General features: G+C 37.7%; 1 protein-coding gene across 1 annotated transcript in view; it reads right to left on the minus strand.

Annotated features, from left to right (window-relative positions):
• The window catches only part of nbas (NBAS subunit of NRZ tethering complex), a 243,595-nt gene that overhangs the window by 162,245 nt on the left and 57,736 nt on the right, over window positions 1-23,614 (minus strand). Inside the window, exons 24-30 of the mRNA XM_055186828.2 lie at window positions 20,362-20,547; window positions 19,742-19,915; window positions 13,789-13,922; window positions 9,898-9,960; window positions 6,828-6,950; window positions 6,646-6,748; window positions 1,508-1,737 (exon numbers count right to left, since the gene is read on the minus strand). Of these exons, the coding sequence (XP_055042803.2) occupies window positions 1,508-1,737; window positions 6,646-6,748; window positions 6,828-6,950; window positions 9,898-9,960; window positions 13,789-13,922; window positions 19,742-19,915; window positions 20,362-20,547 (1,013 nt within the window). The remainder of the gene's footprint in view (window positions 1-1,507; window positions 1,738-6,645; window positions 6,749-6,827; window positions 6,951-9,897; window positions 9,961-13,788; window positions 13,923-19,741; window positions 19,916-20,361; window positions 20,548-23,614) is intronic.

Here is a 23,614-nt window from a genome sequence, read left to right on the forward strand (position 1 = left end):
TGCAAGGCCTGAAAGAGATCAAGCCTCAGACAAGAAAAAGTAACGCAAAAGTAACTAAAAAGTAATGTAAGCATTACTTTCCATGAAAAGTAACTAAGTAACAATTAGCTACTTTTTTTGGCAGTAACTTTTTTGGGAGTAACTTAATATTGTAATGCATTACTTTTAAAAGTAGCTTTCCCTTAAATACTTCGAGTTATGTATAGTCAAACTTTTAGTTGAACAGGAAGCTACGATCGTCTTCCGTATTATGACACATTTTCTAGTGAATCGTAATATTAAGAGAGGAACATAGTGGGCGTGGCTTGTGTTGTCCACTGATTGGAAATAGAACCAGTAGGCTTTTATTCAGAAATGGAACTCGCAGCAGACTGACTGTTGAAGGGGGCGGGGTTAACAGATACAGTATTATATGTGAAAAATAATGTGTTTTTTTTAAAGTGACACTTTGAAGTTTTTCAACCTTCATAATATATTTTCAAGACCCTTGTGATGGGACATCCACTTAAAATAGGTTGAATGACATGTCCACCATAGCCTGACGGGGTCGTATCGCGTTTACTCGTACTTTTAAACTTGGGATTTCGGGTAGTAACCAGAGCACAAAACAAAAAACTACAAAAATCTGCTTTACGGCATACGTCACTTTCTCCACTTCCTCAAATTCGGACGTGATAGCGCAACTATTTATTTTCCTGATGTTTTTGTCATGGCCGAAGCAGCAACTAAGAAAAAGAAACCCAAGGTTTCCCCAACGGGAGAGTGACAGAATAAAAAGAAGGACGAGGATCAATTATATTGGGCCAGCGTTCGCTCGCTAGCGTGAACTAAAGAAGGAGGAGGGGTTTCTGACCCATGCTGACTTGGTTGTCATGCTTTAAGTAATGTTATAATGCTTGCATATATAAGTCCTGTCTTGCGCCCGAATACTATTTTTTTACGTGAATTTTACTGGAGGCTACTTGGAGAATGTATAGAGAGAGTTGTATCATGTGACATTGTGGCGCCGTGGTAGCGTCATGGACCTACGACACGGCGATCCCGGTTCGATTCCCCTTTAGGGCGATGTTTTTTTTAAATATAAACTTTAACCAAGCGACCACCATTACAACTGGCTTGTAAATGTGAGCTACGCAATTTGTTTGGCGTTTGATGAAAATAAAACCCATGAAATTATATTATATGACACATGACATGCTGGAAGGCACACTTTGTGACCTGAAGAGTTGTCTTTTTTCCTTTGCGACAGTGCTGCGGCGCTTGTGGCCTCAAGGGGCGCTAAATGTGAAAAATACATGTCTAGCACCCCCTAGTGGCCAAAAAGTTCCATGGTGTGCCTTTAACCATAAACCACTTAAACACATTGTATCACACCAAATACACAAAATAATGTTTTTAGCAATGTAATAGGTGCTCTTTAATAATAAATATGCTGAACACTTCATGTTGATTTGGTTCAGCACTAACGGTCTACAAAAACAAACCAAAGTAACATGGACATCATGACCGTGCCAGGGTCATGCAGGGGTCACAGAGAGTGGCCGAGGAGTTGAAATATTCACGAGCCGCAGCCAGAACCAGCTCCACGCTGCGGTTATAAGCCACGCGGGCGTGAGCTTTCCCACGAAAGGCAACGCTCACCGGAGTGTCCTCTGACACGGCGCTGCAGTGCATGAGCTGACCAGCCAGACGAATGTTCTCCTCGTGCCCCGAACATAACAAACTCTCCACAAACACCTGGGTGAGAAAGAGAAAGAAAACAGAGAGATATTAGTATTGTGTAGCGCTGACTCACAGGGACACGGTGTCCATGTGTGGCAATTAATCTCACGTCTTTAGTCAATTGCAAGGGAGACAAAATCACTACAGGAGAAATATCAAAAACAGCTCTGTCAATGACAGCACGCTCTCATGAGCATCCCTGTGAAACAGCTGTGGTGTTCTGGGTAATTTCAATGCCTTCAGGTACATATTTATGCAGAGTAAGATATCAATGTTGTGCGGTTAGATGTGTAAAACTGCAACTGTTTAAAGTTCCTGATTAAAATATCGTTTAAACCAAATGAGAAAAAGATTTTGCTTTTTTTAGAGCTCCCATAACACAAGCTGTTTCTACATATCTGATATTAATCTTGAGTACCTGTAGAGTAGTATTACATCCTTAATATCTCAGAAGAGTCTTTAGTTTTATCAGATTTATAAAAGACAGATCAGCTCTAGTGATTGTTTCCAGAAATGCACAAAAACATTCGGGAGGAGGAGTCACGAGCTGCGGGAGAAGCGAGTCACGAGCAAAGCATCACAGAACACTGGATAACTTATGATTCACTACATGTTCGTGTCATTTACATTATATGAACATACGTGCTGATTTCCAACATAACACAGAAGTCTTACTTTCCGCCTACAACTCATGACCCGGTTGGGACTTTTAAACCAAATCCTGCGTTAAGCAAACACATATGCAAAACTCTGCTGCTACCCCGGATAAACAAACTACATCCATTGTTTCCATAATTCTGGCTTACCTCTCCTTACATCCAAAAACACCACTTCTTTTGTGCCATTGTTGAGTCTTGATATAAAACAAAGTTGTCGCATGAAGTGATGCCTGTGACTTTTAGTGTCCTCGCTCTCCCGCTGATTGACATGTGGGCGTGGTTTTCCGGGGGAAGTGCCCATATAAAAAAAAAGATACCTAAGGTCTACCCATGCAACCTAAGATGTACCAATGTTTGATAAAACTTTCCGCACTTAAGTTTGCAGCACTTTCGACCTCGGCATGCAGTAGCATCATCACTCCTGACTACTCCACCTCTCGCTCAAACTTCTGCTACGCCACGTTTTATTTTGTGCCACCATACTTACTCATGTAACTACTCATGTTACAGTCTTTCAATAGGGAAAACATGGACGTGTTTGGTGGCTTTTAAATTCATCCCTGTTTGGATCCTAAGGAATGAATAGGGCTAGGCTAAATGCTAACACATTCACGACGCGCTGTACAAAGATTAAGTGAACGCATTGAAAAAAGATAGGGATGTATTAATTCATCTAAGTTGAGGTAGAAAAATAGTAAAATATTGAAAAATGGTGGTGTTTTCCTTTAAACAGTGTTAATAAGGCAGAACGCATGAAATACCGCTAACTCCACCCCCTTAAAGAAAATGTGCCAGATGCTTTGATGCTAAGATGTTTATCAGGACATTGGTATGTGGTTACTAAGGTTTATAAAGTGGTTACTAGATATTGACATGCTGCAGGTGGTTGCTAAGGGGCTCTTTATGGTTGTTAGGTGGTTGCTTAATGGATCAAGTCATAATAACCCACTCTTCAAATCAAACAATGGTCTACACATGCAAAGTTCTTAACAATGTAAGCTGCCAATCGACCTATGACAGGCAACGAGGAAGATTATATACTACAGTAAGTAAATTGCACATTATGATTTTTTATAAACAAAGACATGCATACTTCAGACATGAATTTGTGCCGCTACATGAGAATTATGGCAGTTGTATGAGCTGTCACCCAGCGGGAACTCAATTCATACTTTTGGTTGGCTTTCACAACGACGGCATGACTGACCGTTTTTATTTCAAACTCCATTTGAGTCAACGTAAAACGTACCCAAAATCACAGTTTCAAGACTTAAATCCGCACCCGAGAGCTTCATGCCAATCAAAATGATACTCTCATGCCAAAAAGACTGAAGTCACCACCCAAATCTTTCCCAGTTTAAAGGTAATTCAAAAATAAATCTACTGTATAAATCCAGAATTTAAGGACCATGGCAACACATAACAGGCTTTTTGCTGAACGTCACATGAACAAACTGGAAAACAGGTGTCATCGCTTCCGCTTGTCGAGAAAGTGTTTACGGATATTCAGCTGACCTAGTTATTTCAGTTGTGGCATTTTATCTCATTTTAGCATTCATACGTCAGTAAGAAGATATCGGTTTGGTAGCTTCTTTGAAGGCATTAAACATTTTAAGCACACGCAAAAGACCCAAACCGGAAGTTTGTCACCCAAAACTCCTATTAGATAGGGTAAATGTTTATTTGTGTGTGTTGCTAAACCTGAATTATATTATCCGAAGACCTTGGAGTTTCACATGGTCTTTCAAAACATAATCTCCAACTGCTTTACTCCGTCTGCACCACAGAACCCAATATCTGCACTGCACATTACACCTATAACACGGTTAACTCCTTACACCTTGCAAATGAAATATCCGCCTCTGCTCGGTCTGCCAGCAAATGAGCCATTCTTAATGCACAGCCCACAGAGGTAAAGCAGAGTTTACAGCTGGATGCTGAGGTTTCTGTAAGTTCATTAGCTGCTTAGCGATTCTACTCTACACCATCAAATGGACCCAGAAAGAAAGGGAAAATGGTGAGAATGGCAATTCCATCTAAGTTCTTTCATTTTCCTCGCAGAACTTTCAATTTACTGTTTGTCTGGGATGTCTTTTGGTGGCATGAAAAAATGTAGTGCGGGGCCGTTACTGACAGGAACCGAGTAAGAGTGATTCAAAAAAGTAAAGGATGATGGATAATTCTCCTTTGTTGTTTTTTTCACTAGTCAGAGGGTGAGTGGTGGGGAGATGAACTTCAGAGAGCGAGCTCAGCTCGGCTCTTCTGGTCTTGATTGTGATGAAGAAATCGATAGTGATGAGAACGCAGCCTAGTTAGAGAATAGCGCTAAATTACCGAGCATCAGACAGACAAAACCTGCCACTGGATTAACGCTACGTCTGAAGCTTTCATTCACACTTGAATACAGATGTACAGGCATACAGTAACATGGATAAAAACCAGGATGACCTACAAAAGAAGGTAATAAAAATTGCCCCTAAATGCTGCAGTAAAATACAGTAGTTAGTACCTCCTGACTCTGTAATATGCTAGACCAGACCAAACTACATGACTCTGACTACATGACGACATACTGTATACTGCTAGTCCAGAACACTACACTATAGCGTATAGTATAGTACTACATGACTCTAAACTACACTAACTAGTTTACAGTATACTATACTAAATAGTGTACATGTATAGTATGGTACATCATAATTTGGTATAGTACACTACTTTACTAGTGAATAGTGTAGTGTAGATAAGTATAGTACTACATGGCTTGTGTTATATGCATGTAACATGCTACATAATGAATAGCATAGCATAGCATTGTACAGCATAGTATAGTATAGTACAGCACAGTACAGTACAGTACAGTACAGTACAGTACAGTACAGTACAGTACAGTACCGGAAAGTATAGTATAGTACGAATTGACTATGCAATATGTATTAACTCATTCCCAACCAGCATTTTTTTTAAACTGCCGGCAGTTGTGATTTTCACAAAATGCCTTCCAGGGAATTTTTCTTTGATAAATATATAAACATACAAATATATCAAATGAAAGAACAGACCCTCTGCTTTTAAACAAACGGGAAAAACAAACATTTCATCCTATCTTTATTTGTTCTCTTTTTATAAACTCTTAAATATAGGTAGGTTTTATTAAAAAAATACAACATTTTGAGCAAAAAGCTGAAATAATAGCATTTTTGTAAAGGAATTTTGTTAGAGATCAGATTCAGGGGTGCGTTTCCCAAAAGCATTGTTAGGCAACTACTGTCGTTACTGACGAAGGTCAAGAATATGGTGTTTCCCGAAACCATAGTTCAAACGAACATTCGCAAGCTGCATCGCAAACTTGGGTGGTTTAAATGACAGCTCATCTGTGGTTAGAAGCATAGTTCCTTATTATTATAACATGTAGACTAGGGCTGACTTCTTATAGTCGAGGATTCGACAATTCGATTCGGAGAGGTCTTATTCGACTATGAACCCCCTAGCTGCTATCTAAAAAAAAAAAAGTTTCGACTATCAGTCGAGTATGGCAAAATCGAATGAATCAGATTCCACTATGAAAATCCTTAGTCGGAAACAGCCCTAATGTAGACTTATGTTAATCATGTTTTGAACAAAATAAGCAAAAAACATCTCCAGGGTGTGGTTATCCCTATTGCTTGTACACTTTTTGCTACCACATCTTTTCCTTCCCTTCGCCTCTCTATTAATGTGCTTGGATATAGAGCTCTGTGAACAGCCAGCCTCTTTTGCAATGACCTTTTGTGTCTTGCCCTCCTTGTGCAAAGTGTCAATGGTCGTCTTTTGGAAAACTGTCAAGTTAGCAGTCTTCCTCATGATTGTATAGCCTACAGAACTAGACTGAAAGATTATTTAAAGGTCTTTGCAGGTGTTTTGAGTTAATTAGCTAATTAGAGTGTGGCACCAGGTGTCTTCAAAGTTGAACCTTTTCACAATATTCTAATTTTCTGAGATACTGAATTTGGGATTCCATCAACTTGATATACTAATTATAAGATCAGCACCTTTATATGCTGATTAGTGTATAGTATATAAAAAGTAGAGTAGAGTAGTGTAGCATAGCGTAGCATAGCATAGTATAATAGGATACCACTATAAAATAGGATAGAATACCAATGTATAGTATTATACAGTAAAGTACTGTACAGTGTAATGTAGTGTCTGATGGGTCTGCTCTTAAGTCTAACTACACAACAGTTATACAAGTAAAATGACTATTCATAAGTTATAACAATACCTGATGGCATGTCTCTGGCTCAAGACAGGTATAAACATTCTGCTGCATATCCAGGAGATCTTGAAGCAAACCTCTCCATGTCGTCTCGCTCACAGGAGGGTTTCTAAACAAACAGCAAACAGTGAGACAAGCACACACCAGGGCTCTGAAAAATGCTACGTGTCCGAGTGTGCGTCTCATACTTTCGTCCCGTGTGACGGGTCAGTCGGACCATCAGCTGGTGAGCTTCCTCCTTACTGTTCTGACTGGTCCTCACGAACGAGATGGGCTTCTGCAGACCATGTTTCTCTAACACCTCAGCAACACTGCAAAGGCGGAAAAATATTGCAAAAAATTACAGCTTGATTTATGATGTTGACCTACAGTGTTTACTGTTTCCTTTGAACTATTAAATTCAAAAAACATGTCCAGAATCTCCAAAAGCTCTAAGAACACATCACAAATATGATAAAGCACATCATAACACATTTCTCATCAGATCTATAAGCTCGACAGCTGCTCTGAGAAGCCATAGAAAGACAGAGGTGTCTGAATCAACCACGGTGAGCCAAACTGATGCCATGTCACCATAAGATGCCCCCAATAAATGAGGATGCATGGTCTCTCGGGAGCGCCAAGCACAGATGTTTTCGGTTTTCTTCCTTTCATTTCATCTCACACTCATGTCTCTTTCTTTCCCTCTACAATCTGTCGGGAACAGATTTGTTTTTACAAACTTCTCTCTGCATCTGTCTGTGGCTCCTAAGGCCCTTATAAGTGATCACAACCTTGATGAACAATTAAAATGGCTGTGCTGATTAAAAATGCAAGTGGAGTTTTGTCATTCATTTCCATTATTCCCATTGCAGAAATTTTGTATAGCCGGTCAATGAAACAATCTACTCAAAGGACCAACATTGTCCACTTTTGTACCCCTTTAGTTTTAATAACTCAAATCTACAAGGTTTGTTTCTACTCAACCACTTTCTATCCTCTCTCTGACCCTCAAGTATATTACACTCCTTTTTAAAAATAGACATTCAAACTAGGGCTGCATAACGATTATTCGCGATTAATCGATTGCAGAATAAAAGTTTTTGTTTACATCATATATGTTTGTGTACTGTGTATAAAAATTATGAATATATATAAATACACACACATGCATGAATGTATGTATAACTTTAATAAAAAATATATATTTATATATTAAGCATTTTATATAATATAAATGTATATACACATGTAAACATTTCTTAAATATATACATGCATGTGTGTGTAATGTATTTATATATACATCATTATTATACACAGTACACAAACATATATGATGTAAACAAAAACTTTTATTCGGCAAACAATTAATCGCGAATAATCGTTATGCAGCCCTAATTCAAACATATTACGAGAGCAGTAAACATTGAAAAAGACACAATTCAAATACAAAGAGAGAAAAGAGCTAAATCTTGAGACAATGAGGAACGTTACAGAAGAATAAATAACAACAAACAAGAGAAAAGGAGATAAATTAATGCTGGAATGACTGCGCCCTCCCAGGCCGGTCATAAATATTTGAAAGAGAGATTTTCATCATGCTTTTCTCAGACAGAACTGTAATGGATCTGAAGGTATGTGTCTCTACGGAGCTATTACAGACTGATCACATCACCTGAGCCGAGACTGACAAAAACAAAGACACACAAAAGCATTCGAATACACTAACAACATGAAAGGAATAGTTCACACATCCAAAAATGAAAAATCTGTCATTATTTACTCACTATCATGTTGTTATAAACCTATATATATTTCTTTGTTCTGATGAACACAAAGGAAGACATTTTGAGGAATGTTTGTAACCAAACCAATCAGAAGCCCCCCATTGACTTCTATTATTCCTTTTTCCTGCTATGGATGTCAATGGGGCTTCTGATCGTTATTCGCTTTCTTGTTATTTAGCTTAGTCAGCTAAATCATGGATAAAAGTAACCAGCTGGATATAAACTAATGCAAATAGATGTAATAATCATGACATTAAACATTTGGGTTGGATTGATCTGGATGTATTTTTGTGTTTGAGATAATAGTAATAGTATTAGTTAACTTCAAATTTCCAGGTCCAATACCCTCAAAGTCAAGGACTATATGAGAGCAAGGTTACAGTACAGTGTGTTACCTTTAAAGATACATTGTTACAGTTCCCTTTAAAGGGAACTGCGGTGAAACTTTGGGGATGCCTCCAAGGGTAAGTGTATCTACATGTGTATATCAAATTCAACCAATGGTGAGGCTTAACGACAAAGACAGGGTGACGCGGCCGCCAGGAAGTATATCGCTATCTGAAATATAAAGATGGCGTTACAGCGACGCAGGAAGTATGGCAAGGGAGACGCAGCACCTCGTTCCCTTCTCAGGAAACAGTTACATACGTAACCGAGAATTTTTCAATTGTCAAAAACACATATGAACTATGCAAAAAGCATTTTGGTATGAATCAACATTCGCATACAAAAGATATAAGCATTTAAAGCAAACAGTTTAGCATGTGTGCTTAAAAAGTCTAGAATATTCCATATTATCCTACACTACACAGGGAATAATATGGATTTTTTTTCCCAGAAAACTTTTTCTTGCATAAAATAGATTCAAGCACTTTCAATGACCTGTATCTATGTATGTATATTTTCAAAATCTTCCCAGGGCTTGAATATTTTACCCCAGATTCACCAGCTTTCAAGGATTTCAAGGACCAGTGGGAACCTTGTAGTTAGCAAATTATTACTTTATAATAATATGAACTTGAAGCAACAGACGCAACTCCGAAAAACGATCGGCATGGATTTATATAGATCAGTGATGGTACATCATAATTTGGTACAGTACACTACTTTACTACATGACTCTCTGATATGCTAACTAGTTAAAGAGACACAAGGCAGCATTTTTATGTTAATAAATCATCATCGTAAGTCTGTATATGGTTAAATGACTCATTACATGACGAATGAAGTCTCTCTCGCCCGCCCCTACCGTCTGTAGGAAGAATACCCCACTTGCAAGTTCGCTGTATCCGAATGTGCCGCATGACCAATGAACTAATCGGTGCAGATTAATCATCTACCTCTAGTGCGAATGCCATCAAGAATAAGATGGCAATGAGAAAAAAAATAGCATAACATGTTTGAGGTCCTCATGAATATTAGAGTCAAAACTAATAGCCATGCAGCTGAAACCAAGAAGGCTTTTATTTTCTCATTCTGTCTCTTCTCACCTCAAGTGTTTCTCCAGAGTGTCCACCTGGTCATGCAAAGCTTTTGTGGCATCTGTCTCTGGTCTGAGGAAGCAAAAAACAAACAAGTTCAAGTATCTGCCATCTTCAACACTGCCATCATGGTGTCTTTTTCAGTTAATTACAAACAAATAATGTTATATAAAGTAATAAAATGTTATTTTCATATAACTGTTGAAGATACAACAAGCACATACTTTATTCACTAAAGTAAACTGAACAACTTCACTGGGTTAATAAATTCATCTTTTGAAGCGAAATAGTAAGTTTGGGAGAAATAAGAAAATACTTTTTTGGACTAATTTAGCGGAATTCAAAGCAAAAGAAAGAAATATATCAGCACAATAGATTAAACATACCGGCAAATCAGTAACTTCAAATCTCTTGTATCTTGTGATGGAATATCATATGACAAGTAGTCACAATATACATAGTAAGATTTAGAAGTTACTGACATGCCCTCATATTTCAAATTCTGTGCATTATATACAACTGAATTTTTTATTCTTTCGACAACACAAGTTGTGTTAAAAGTAACGCAAAATGTGTTGTTCCAATAATAACAGAGAGATGTGTCTAGTTTTGGACAAAGCATTTAGTGTGTAGTCCCAAAAATGAAACAGATTGCGTTGTTTTAAACACATTAATTTAAGAGTGTAGGAAAAAGCTACAATATGAATTAAGAAATAACACAATCTAGAGGCTTTTTAGGTTTGGAAAGGCCCATTTACACAACCATTTCAACCGTAATTGGGAAAGTTTTTATGCAATTTGGCTGTTGGTTTACAAGACGACGGCATATTGGCATCCTGAAAACGCAAGCTTTTAAAATGGGTTTCAAAGTGCAAGGTTTTGATAACAACACCTTGTCATCTCCGTGTAAACAAGAATTACAATTTTTCACAAACGCCAAGGAAAACATTTATTTTTTACAACATCCCTGTCATGTAAACATAGCCCAAGATTGTTGTAGCCTCTTATGAAACGGCTGAAATTCCACGAGGGGGTGTATTTGTTCCTCAGACGTTGTACAATAAATGTGACATCCGAATATATTCATTATAAATCGTGAATGAAAAGTAAGATTCAAACGAATGTCCGGTAGTGAACTAATTGTATACAGTATTTATATCGTAATTTGGTAAGAAACGTCAAGATTGTGAGGCGAACAAATCGTTCAAATCGTTCAAATCGAACAAATCGAACAAATCGTTTTAACCGTTGGATTAAAATGATTGGATATTCCATTTCCTTGGACTTTTGGGGATTTATGAACAATTTGTTTTTGACAATTTCACCGAAGCGGATAAAGGGGAGATTTTGAAGGTAAGTAAATATCCTAAATCGGCGCCGCCGGATCAGGTAACTAACAACTAGATAAAAGTTTTATGACTGCTATAAATCATATTATGCTTTGTGTGCGCGCTTAATGGAATCCTGAGATTCTAAGCTTTCAAACGATGTGCCGCATGACCGTATATTTTGAAGATTTAATGCTTCAAAGTTACAATGATGTATATGCAGCCTCACGTGCAAGGGATGGGGTGTGCCGTGTACGGCACAGTGATCCTTATCAGGTTAAATCTTTTAACTCTTTCCCCGCCATTGACGGGTTATCTTGTCAATTAAGAGAAAAAGGTTCGTGCCAATGACGAGTTTTTACAGCAATACATATTTTCGCTACTCTCATCCAACTTAAAAATCACTGAAGCATCCACTGATCCAAAAACAGACAAAACCCCGTGTAAGTTTTGATCATCGCTCTGAATCTGATCTTCAAAAAGTCAAAACGTGGTATTTTTGAAGAAACCAACCCATATTTGAGAGGTGATAAAAAAGAGAACAAATGAAGATAGGATGATAGGACATTTGAACAGAGGGTCTGTTCTTTAATTTGATATATTGCATATTACTGTATTTAAAGAAGAACATTTTCTGGAAGTAGTGCTGCACAATTAATCACGTCGCAATCGCGATGTCAGCCTGTGCGATTATATGACAGTAAAATGTTGCAATTATATTAAATAAATAAATGTGTGGACTTGTTAACACAAACTTTCTGATAACAGTTTGATGATTTCCTTGCTGTTTAAAAAAAGAAAGAAAAACAAACAAAAAAGGCAGTGCACATGTGGCATGCACGTGTGTGTTGTGCATCGTCACTTATACCAGAGCGAAGATGGATGCAGAGGAGGTTGACGGTGATCTGGTAGCTAAAAAACTCTATGTCTGTTGGATGGCGGTATTTTGTATTTAGGATTACTGACACTGAGCAGTTGCTACATCACGTGGCAATACGAAAACATTTCTAGTTTTACAAATACACATTTTAGCTAAACTGTGTGTGGATTTTCCTTAAAACCCATCAAGTTGACTCATGATACCATTTAGTATAATCGCAATTGCACATCGCAATATTAGCATAAATAACCGCAATGGGAAAAATTACCAAAATCGTGCAGCCCTATCTGGAAGGCATTAAACTTTTGTGTAAATCTGAAAAAAAAATGGCGCTGACTGGCAACTTTTTTAAAAACACTGGTGGGGAAAGAGTTAACTGTAATCAATGCAAAGCAATCTCTGTTGCACTTAAGAAGCAAGGTTGGTATAGAAATAATGTCTGAATAAAAAAAATGTGTTGCTAAAATGTACAAATGTATCTTACAAAAATCAGAACTTAAGAGACTAAAATTTGCTTTTAGGCCTAACCAAAATTTTAATTGACTGCATATCTATATTTTCTATCACTTTTTGTTTTAGCCCCAGAAATTGAGCTCCCATCTCATACATTTATAACAAATACGCATCTCTCTCTCTCTCTCTCTCTCTCTCTCTCTCTCTCTCTCTCTCTCTCAGTAACAGCCAAAGATAATAGCTGCAGCTCTGGAACAGCCCTAAAGCATTGATCCCTGGACAAAAATAGAAGTGTAAAAACACATAAGGGTCTTGCAAAGGTACAGCGTGATTTTCTATCAACAGCGGTGAGTGATGGTGAGAATGAGGACAAGACACACAGCATTTGTAGTTTGTAGAATGTATCAATATTGTTTGCAGTATAACAATTCTAAATCCTCTGACACCAAACATCACACAGTGTGTTGTTTTCATAGGAAATTTGTTCATTGTTACGCCCCATGAGAAAATCAAGTGCTACAGTAGAAAAACAGCATCCTTGTTCATATACTCTGAACACTTAATCTGCATTTCGAAACCTTCGGGAATACGTATTTAATAGCAATATATAGCGTCTGGACATGAGAGTGATAGACCTCTCGGTCTACTAGACATTTAAAGACAGCAGGAGTATAATAACCAACGCTGAGAGAATTTCAGGGCTCACACTTTGAAGGCAGAAGACACACGCTGTGTTATAATGGGATGATGGGGGGGTTACAGAAAACTGTGCACATGTGTTAATTGTGTGTGCGCTTGACAGGAAATTGTGTGACGTTTGAAGTGGGAAGGGGGGGGGGGTTGCATTGGCTAGACGTGACACAAAATAAATGTCTCAGCTCATGAATATTTATTAATTGACACTGAGATTCAACACAAGACTTTACATAATGTTTCTGTTTTTAATAAATATTGTAAACACCAAGCATACAAGCCCACTACTAAAAAAGCAGTTTTGTGTTATTTTATTTTATGTTATATATATTAATTTCTTCAGTAATACAAATTGAAAAAAGCCCCTCACCTGCCTGATTGACAGTATTCACTGTCAGAAACTTGGATTAGATGTCTGCATTTTTCTCATAAGTAAATAAAAAGTATAAATTTGAACATCAGCCAACTAAATGTAGAAACAGGGGCGGCAGTTCAGGAGCCCCTGTTCCGTTTTGACTCGTGTTTGTATATGAAAGTGTGACTCACCCATAACCTCTTTGAGGAAGACATTCAAGTATATCGTAGCACAACGCAAGCTGATCGTCCCTCTCGCTGCTGTAGATACACTCTAATGCCACAGACATGAGCTGGTCTGAATCACCTATGACCTTTGGATGACACTGTAGGTAAACAAAAACAAAAATTACAACATAAGAATAATATAAGATAAAACTGATTCTGTTCCACTTTTTGTTGCACATTCTTGTAATGTATATATATATATATATATATATATATATATATATATATATATATATATATATATATATATATATATATATATATATATATATATATACACACAAATAATGCAAAGTGTGCCGTAGAGATGACGTATATTTGTAGGCTAACCGTGAAGTTAGCTGGATACTGGTTCCCTTCCAAAAAAAAAAAACAGTAATTTGTTCTCTTTGGATTATCGCAAAAAATGAGCTGTGTTTAACAAAAGTTTAAGACACTTACACATTTTGTCTAACAAGTTTTCTTCACAGATGAATACATTTTTTTAGGTGTGTAAATGCGTTTACTGGAAATATAAAATGCAGATTTTTGACTTCATAATTGATAAAAATTGTGTTCATCTGTGAAGACAAACTTGTTGAACAAAACTTTTAAAGGGGACATATCATGAAAATCTGAATTTTTCCATGTTTAAGGGTTATAATTGGGTCCTCGGTGCTTCTATCAACCTAGAAAATGTGTAAAAGAACAACCCAGTAACTTAGTTTCTGCAAACATTCTCTGCAAACATGTGAAAAATAGGTAATTGCAATTTGGCTCCCCTTGTGATGTCAAAATGGGATAATACCGCCCCTTAATCTGCACTATCCAACCACGGCACTGCCATTTAGTTAAACGGCACATTTTTGCTCACACCTACAAAGTAGAAATTTTTACATGCAATAATAAATGGTATTTTGAAAATTAATGTCACATATATACCAAAGATTTATTTGACATCTTAAAAAAGTGTTAAAAACTTTTGCTTAACACAAATTTTTTTGCGAAAATCCAAAAGTCTATGGGAAAAATTAATGAGCTTTTTTGCGAGGAAACCAGTATCCCACTAACTTCCTAGGGTTTGTAGGGTTAGCCTACAAAAATACGTAATTCCTGCAGCACTTTACAGTGTTCCCACACCTTAGTTAATTTAAAATTCAAGGACTTTTCAAGGACTTTCCAGGTCCAATACCCTCAAATTCAAGACTTACTGTAAATGCGGAGACACATTTTAAGTGATAGCAAGGTTACGTCGTGTTACCTTTTAAGATACATTGTTACAGTTCCCTTTCGAGGGAACTCACGCTGCGTCACTGCGGTGACAATTTGGGGACGCCTCCAGGGGTAAGTGTGTCTGAATGTGTATATCAAATTTAACCAATGGTGAGGCTTAACGACAAAGACAGGGTGAAGTATATCGCTATCTGAAATATTCCCAAAGACGGCGTTACAGGGACGCAGGAAGTATGGAGAAGCAGCATCTCGTTCCCTTCTCAGGGAACAACAGTTACATACGTAACCCGAGACGTTTTCATGTGTAATACCCAACTATGCAAAAAAGCATTTTGGTATGAATCAACATTCGCATACAGAATTAGGGGTGGGCGATATGACCAAAATCACGATTGGATTCATTTTATATCATGATAACGATATGTATCACGGTAGAGTTTGTCTGTTATTAAAATCTTTAATACCATAGAAATGTTTATAATTCTCACAAAAACCTTAAACAAGCATAAAAAGAAGATAAAAACAAACAAAACTCAAGCTCTCTGAAGATAAACAGCCAATGATAAAGCAATGATAATAAATAAATAGAAACGTGATTTAGTCAAGAGCGGTGAGAGATTTTCTCTCAATGCTGTTTGATATGAGTGACAGACAGGAGCAAAATTAGGTAACTTCCCCTTTAAGACCGGATCCAATATACTGTTACACATGCGTTTTCTCTTTTAGCTGTTCACTTTCTCTTAAGCCCTAAATGGTCGTGTTTATAAGGATACTTGCAAAGACTTGCAAACATTTTGACGCATATATGTATTTAAGGCCAATAAAGCGGGAAAAATGCTCACGAGCTTAATGAGCAGCGGTTGCGCGACTTGTGCGCTCCTCACAGACAGAAAGAGCAGCGGTTGCGCGACTCACACACAGAAAGAGCGCACGCATATATATCTGTTGTTTGTGTTTCAATGGCTTAAACTTGTTTTAAAACGGTGGTGCTGAAATACGTGTACAAATGTTACGTTTTGGTGACCACGCAAACAGGAGTGTGACGTGGGCGCGTAACCTCGATAGAGAAGATAGTCCAAAATCTCTACCGGTTGACACATTTCTACCGGTTAATAATGCTTACCGGTTTATCGCCCACCACTATACAGAAGATATAAGGATTTAGAGCAAACAGTTTAGCACATGTGGTTAAAAATTTTACAATTTTTATGATATTATCCTACACTACACAGGAAATAATATGGATTTTTTTTTCAGAAAACTTGCATAAAATAGATTCAAGCACTTTCAATGACCTGTACCTATGCATGCATATTTTCAAAAACTTCCCAGGCCCTTGAATTATTTTCCCCCAGATTCACAAACTTTCAAGGATTTCAAAAACCCATGGGAACCCTGTTATATACGATTTACAATACGGTAATGCATATATTTTACCTTCTTTCTAAGAAATAAGGGCATAAATATCTCTGTCTCAATGTTCTACCTTATCTGCATCAACCTAAAACTTTGACTATATATAACTTTTTTAAGTATTAAAATTATTCTGAAGACCACTGTGAAATGCATATCCACGACATTTCAATGATTTCAGTATCATATCTTGCAGACCAACTTCATAGCTTTTAAACAAGATTTAATAACTCCATCTTTCTATAAAGCCACTATTCTTTTGTGCTGACATCACTTTATGTTAACCAATACTCCAATAACTATTTATACAGTAGTAAGCCTAATGCTACGTACACACCAAGCGCAGGGCATCGCGTTACTCGCTCTAGATTACTCACGGGATTTAACTTCGTGTCATGTGAATTTTTTGCTCGAGTTGATTATTTCCAACTTGGGCGAAGACCCATTTGAGCCGAATAGCGTGTGTTTTTGAGGGAACGTGCCAACCATATTGCGTCATTCACATTGCCCCACACGAGAACGCATCTGATAGTGTCTTTACATTGATGTTGTATGTAATCTACTCGCGCAAATCGCTCAACTCGCGTCTGGTGTGAACCCATCTTTCAAGGATTTTTTCCTCCTAGGACTTTTCCCATTAGGTTTTTCTCCTAGGGTTTTTTCCACCCCCTGGGAGTCAGCCACTATACGTTACATATTATTTCAGTTTAATCTTAGCTGCTGTATTTTGCTACTTATGTTGTCTATTGATTTTTCAGTGTTGCCCCTGCTTCTATTAATGTAAAGTTGCTTTGAAACAATTACTAATTGTGAAAAGCGCTATATAAATAAAATTGAATTGAATGGCTTGTTGGAATGCTTGATTCTGATTGGCCAGTAGCAACATTTGCAGGTTTGTTATTTCTAGATAACAACCGCTGAAAGCTAATAAGACACAATAACCCACTTTTAATAACATAAAATTAGTTAATAAAATATTTAAGCAATATCGCTCGAGTAGGAGTGTGATATAGCTCTATATCATCACGGCTGTGATTAGGCCAGAGGCACGACTCCGTGAGCGATATCACACGACTCCGAGAGCGATATTGCTTTTATACAACAGTTCGACGGCACACGTTTGAAAAACGAAAACTAGAAAACAACGGAGTTATTTTAAAAGCCTCTTTGTTTGAGAACTACTTCTTCCGGCACGGATTTGAGGGCTAACAGAATGACAGGTAACACTTTCGGCTGCTTTGAATCTCATAAGAACTCAATGGACGGATAGGCGTTTCTTTATAATAACGTTTCTTTGTCACAAAGTGTAGTTTTAAGATTAGTTCAGTCGAGAATATATATTTATTATATTTAAATCAACAGTCGATTAGTAAAGATAGCGCCTGTTTGAACGTTTGCTTAGTGAGATTTGGTACGTATGAGAACCAAAGCATGAGCGGATGTCAGTGTTCATTCGCCCCGCTGACCACCGCCCTTTCTGGGCTACATCTCTGACAGGGATTCCCTGGCTCTGATGTTGGCCTTGCTTGTTTTTGATGGTCAAAATGAGATCAAATCAGCAGTATTTGGTGTCATGATAAAACTATTACTTGTTTTCTTATTCATATTTAGTGTCTTTTGTGTTGTTATTGTTTTGGCACGAGGTAAAAGTTAATACAACTATACTTATATAATGTTACTATTGGTTTCCCATTTACTCTTAACGCGATACGAGCACTCGATTATTATTAAACTTTGTTCTTGTCAGTACTATATAAAACTGTTTTTTATAAGTGTCAGAGAGATGTTTTTGCATGCTGCTTATAAATATACCAGTGGCGATATTCTCATAACATGTTTTAATAGTCACGTCGCGATTAAATAAATGATCAATGTCCACATTTAAAAGCTGCGGTGCTTACCTGCAGTTCCACGGTGTTTTAGCGTTCTGATAAGAGATATAGCTCCAGAAGAAAAACCAAGTGTTTACATTCCTCTTTCCAAGTGTATACACGATGTGACAAGACATTAATCCCATTAAGTTTAACGTAACATCCAAGAGCGCTGATCTTTAACGGAATAATAACTTCCGATTGGGATTCACCGACTGATTTACGAGCTAGTGAACTAATAAGACACACGGAGAGTGTTTAAAAACAGCGCGTCTGTGTTTTTCCATTCAGAGATGAGCCTGTTTAGGACCTCCATTCACTAGGTGGCGGAATGATACGAAAGGTGAAGCGGTTACTGTGCTGTTATCAGTACAATATCGCATAGCTCTTAGCCAATCAGATTCGAGAACCAGAAAGAACTGTTGTATAATTCAAAACATTCAATATTAAATGTTTCCTACTTTACTTATGAGATAAATAGCTGTGTAATAAGCAGTATAATGTACAGACAGCACCTTCAGTGTGATATAAGACAGTCCGCTTCGTGTCGGGTCTTATTTCTGCGATTAGAACCGTCTGCCTATAAATTGTCCCTTACATAATTAAGGGATATTTCTTAAAACACAGGAATAAATCTACTGTATTTAAACTGCATTTCTGGCTATCATTGGCACATTTAATGTCTCTAAAATAATGCTCAATATTGCTTTATAAGCACAGCCAATAACAATAAGAATATATAATGGCACATAGCTTTGTATAAATGACCTTCATGCGTGTTATTACACGGATATTTCATTCACTCTCATGCACCCAGATATAAACAAAAGCTCACTAAAATCATGTTAGTGTGGATTACACTGGATTTCATTTCACACAACATTAAATGTGCAAGGTTGATTCAAGACACACACACGCAAACCCAAAATGAAACGCAAACAGACATGTACAATACAGTCCTGATTTCTCTCCGACCGCTTTTTTAATTTCCTGTGAGGGAAATGTATTCCTTAGTGCAAGTAGGCTATAAATTTTTATCATGGCTGCATGAAACTGCATGCGTGCGTATGAAGGTCGCCGGGCGTTGTGTGATCATCACACACAGAACGAATTAAAACAGAACTGCTGCTTGTCCACCTTATATGAGTGTCAGTATGCACACAAGTGACATTGTAGTTACTTTAAATCATTTACCAGTCGCTTTTATCCAATGCAAATTGAGGAAAAGTACAAAACGAACCAACATTATTAGCAGTGATGCAATGCAAGGTCGTAAACCAGATTAGTTCACAACAAGGCTGGGGAAAATCAATATTGGAGTATTTTATGCCACAACACTGTATTGATATTCTCAGGTAGAGTAAAGGTTTGTTAAAGCAACAATACGAGTGCAATGTGTGATTTGCGTATGGTTGGCTTACATCTGGCTTTGAGTGCTGGAAGACTTTAAGTGGAAATTTGAGATCGTCTTTGGCGAGGGTGACCAGGTACTCTCTGAGCAGCCTGGAGGACGAGCCCACCTGCTGCCTCTCACAACGGTGCAAAAACGGGACCATCCACTGGAATAAATTCCTAATGTAGCGATCCTCATTGGACTAAAAAAAGAGAGAAATTTATGATGTCCAGGTAATGACTGGGTTTACCAAAATGTTTTACTAAGAGCCTTTTTCAAGAAACATCCTGCAAAGTATTATTGCAGCACACATGCTAAGACATTAAAGGCATTAAATCTAAACAATCCCACTGGATATGCTTACAGCGCTCTTAATAAGATCAACCCTGTAGACACAAATGTACAAGCACACTTACATTTACGCTCGTGTTGCTCGATTTAAAGATCTAATTAAATATATGTTTGGCTACTGAAAGGGAAAGTGGTGATTAAAACAATATAAGGAGTTTTTTTAAAAAAGAACATAATGAAAAACCACTGTCCCTATGTCTATACATAGACTCCCAGTAATAAAAGTGAACATGACAATGAAAAGGTTTGAAGGAGACTGTACACAGTCAACAGGGAGAAGGCAGTCTCACAACATACATTTTTCATGAGGAGGCGGAGCTTGTCAATGTCGCTGAGCTTCTGCAGCTCTTTTAACGTGAGACCCAGGTCACATGATGTCTCGTACACCAGTGTCTCCATGGTAACCAGGTCGTCGCACAGCACCTCCAGCCCAGGAATGTTTTGCTCTTTTCCCAGACGTACCAGAGACAGGGAACAATCAACCTGTGTAGACACAACAAAAAAAAAAACATGAGCAAGATAGGACAGGAAAACAGTGCCCGGCACACACAATCAAGACAATAGTTTTAAAATGAACTGGGGTCAGCTTTCTTCATGTTTCATATTTAAATTAGGATTTTATAGTTACTTATTGTACAGTGTATTTAGTTCATATATTTTACCAATATCTGTACCTGTATTCTCTCAGAATTCGAACCCATGACAATAGTGTTGCCTTCAAAATATATTGCTCTACCAATATCATCTACTCTTTTTATTCCATTTTTTAACTTATAGAATTACAAACAAATGATTTAAGCTGCAATTCTTAACTTAAGCCTCTCTATCGCCATCTCTGTTTAAAACATAAAATGGCAAGTTACTTTATGTACTTATCTTTACGTCGGTTCAAGCAAAGATACTGGAAATAACAAGATTGATCACTGCTATTACTGTGAATGGGGGACAGTGCAAAGCTTAACTCTCTTCCCGCAATTAAGAGAAAACGCTTCCCTTCCAATGACGAGTTTTTCTGGCAATCTGCATTTCCAGACCAGGTGGCGCTCTTGATCCGGAAGTATCCCTTTAAAGGCAAACAGTTCAAACCCTGCTTGTTTTGATCATCGGCGCACCTCTGATCTACTGGTCGTCATTCAACATGATGCCCAGCTGATGCCTGACCAACGATCACCAGCAGAACCCGCTTAATCTCCGCTTAATCTCCTTATCCGTTTATATGTGTGTATATACATATATATCTCCCAAGGGTTTTTCCCTTCTAGGACTTTTTTAGGAATTTCCTCGGCTAAACAGCCCGGGGTTTTTTTCTCCTAGGGGGTTTTTTACCCCGGGGAGGCAGCCTTCTTGGGCTTAACTTAGCTTCCTCTTCTAGACGTTACATTAGTAATACGCTCGCTTATAATGTCGAGTCATAGCTGCAGCAAATTTGACTGCTTATGCTATCGTGTATTATGTTGTGCTATCTGTCGTTTTTCTGTGCTTTTACTGCTTCTATTAATGTAAAGCTGCTTTGAAACAATTAACCATTGTGAAAAGCGCTATATAAATAAAATTGAATTGAATTGAATCGCTCTGAATCTGATCTCTATCAAAAGTCCTTCACAAAAACGCAATTATCTCAGCTTTTTGCTCAAAATTTTGTATTTTTGACAAACCCTACCCATATTTAAGAGGTGATAAAAAGAGAACACAAAGGTAGGATTAATTTTTTTTATTTGAAAGCAGAGGGTCTGTTCTGTCATTTGATATATTGTATGTTTATATATTTAAAGAAGAAAATTTTCTGAAAAAAGCTGGAACTGGCTGGCAACTTTTTTTGATACGCTGGTGGTAAAAGATTTAATATAGCCGCTGTGACAACGGAAGTCCCACCTTCCAGTTAAAAGAACCAATCATCAATCGATAAAGACTGACAATTCCTTGGGGGAGGGGCTCTATACAGAATCACACGAGGTACTTGCCAACCTGTGTGCATCTGCAGCAGATGAAAAAACATTATTAAGGGCCGTTCACATTATAACTATAACGGTTACTATAATAGTGTCCAAACCACTGGACGATAACAATAACTTTATGCTAATTCGCTTGTGATGCACAGTAGTCGCGCAAATAATATACCTTTAATGGCATTAACTAATATTGCATATTCCTTTAATAAAAACGTTTGTAAATGTTCGCATGTCATTTAATGTATAAATATGCTGTTATTGTTGCATTTACAACGGCTATAGCCAGCATGTCTTCGCGTTTCACGCATCTCTAAACGGTGAATCTAGCTTGTGTAATCTAATATCTTACCTTCTGGTATAGTGTAGTAGAATCAAGCGTGCCGCACAAGCCCTGAAAAGTGAAACCAAAACGTCTTGATCGCCCCCCAGTGACTGGTCCCAGTATAGATAGTCATAAACCCCGCCTCCCCATGTTATTCAATAGGACTTGAGACCAACTAAAAAAATGTAATTACACTTCAATTATCTTTTTTCCGAAGCTGGTTTCTCTCATTTACTGTAGTTTTTATCACGCTGATGTAAATTCAAATGTTTGTTTTTAAAATAAGTTTGTTTTTAGTTAGTTATTTAATGCTATAAAAATGCCCGCGTTACGTCATGATTGACAGCTGTGATATCGTGTGATATGCGCATTGTGCGTGAGCGAGGGCGGGTTCTTGATTTCGCGGCGTAACTTCCTGCTCACTACTGCGCATGACTGGTCCCGAAATCACTACTGCGCAGACTCAAGACCCATGATGTCAGCGCCGTATCGGGACACTGGCGGCTTCACTTTTCACCAATGGAAGAGAGCGAACAGGCGTTTTTTTTTTTACAAAGTATATGAGTAGAATAAAAACATCATGAAGTCAATTTCAGAGCAACTGCAACACCTGAGGTCATTTTATGTAATGGACCTCAGCTTCGCCACAGTGCCTGTCATTTTACTTTAAAGTCAAGTAGATTTGATTGGCTGTCATTGGTTTATCGTTCATCAGTTGGGAAAAAATTGATCAGCAAGTGATCCCAACGATATCGTTCCTTGTAATTTTATCGTTATTGTTGTGGTGTGAACGCCACTATTCTCTTTAAAATAAAACGATTTTTAAAACTACATTTTTCATAGTTATCGTTATGATGTGAACGGTCCTTAACAGTCTTTTCCCGTTCAAGCATATAGGACTTTAGTCTTGCATGACTGAAATAACTACCCGAAGGCAGTGCAAACATGGCCGGTTAGTGGTGCGACTTTGGTTCAAGTCAAATGACAGTTTCCATGGAATTGGACACAACAGCTCAAATTATAAATCATAATTATAAGCTTATAAGACTGTTTAAAGGCGCTCTAAGGGAATATGTGCGACGTCACTTTTTGTTGAACTGTTTTCAAACAAATGGAGCATAGATAACTCCTCCCCCTCCCGTGCTTTCATGAACGTGCCCAACCCCCACCCCCAAATCCTTCTTGTCGTTTATTGGCTGGAACACTTTGTTATGTTTCATGTTGGTAGGTTTGGCCACTGTGTTGTTATTGCCATTTGTGGAGCATGGGCTGCCTACAG

This window comes from Misgurnus anguillicaudatus, chromosome 18 (assembly GCF_027580225.2).
Source record: "Misgurnus anguillicaudatus chromosome 18, ASM2758022v2, whole genome shotgun sequence".
Taxonomy (NCBI): Eukaryota; Metazoa; Chordata; class Actinopteri; order Cypriniformes; family Cobitidae; genus Misgurnus; species Misgurnus anguillicaudatus.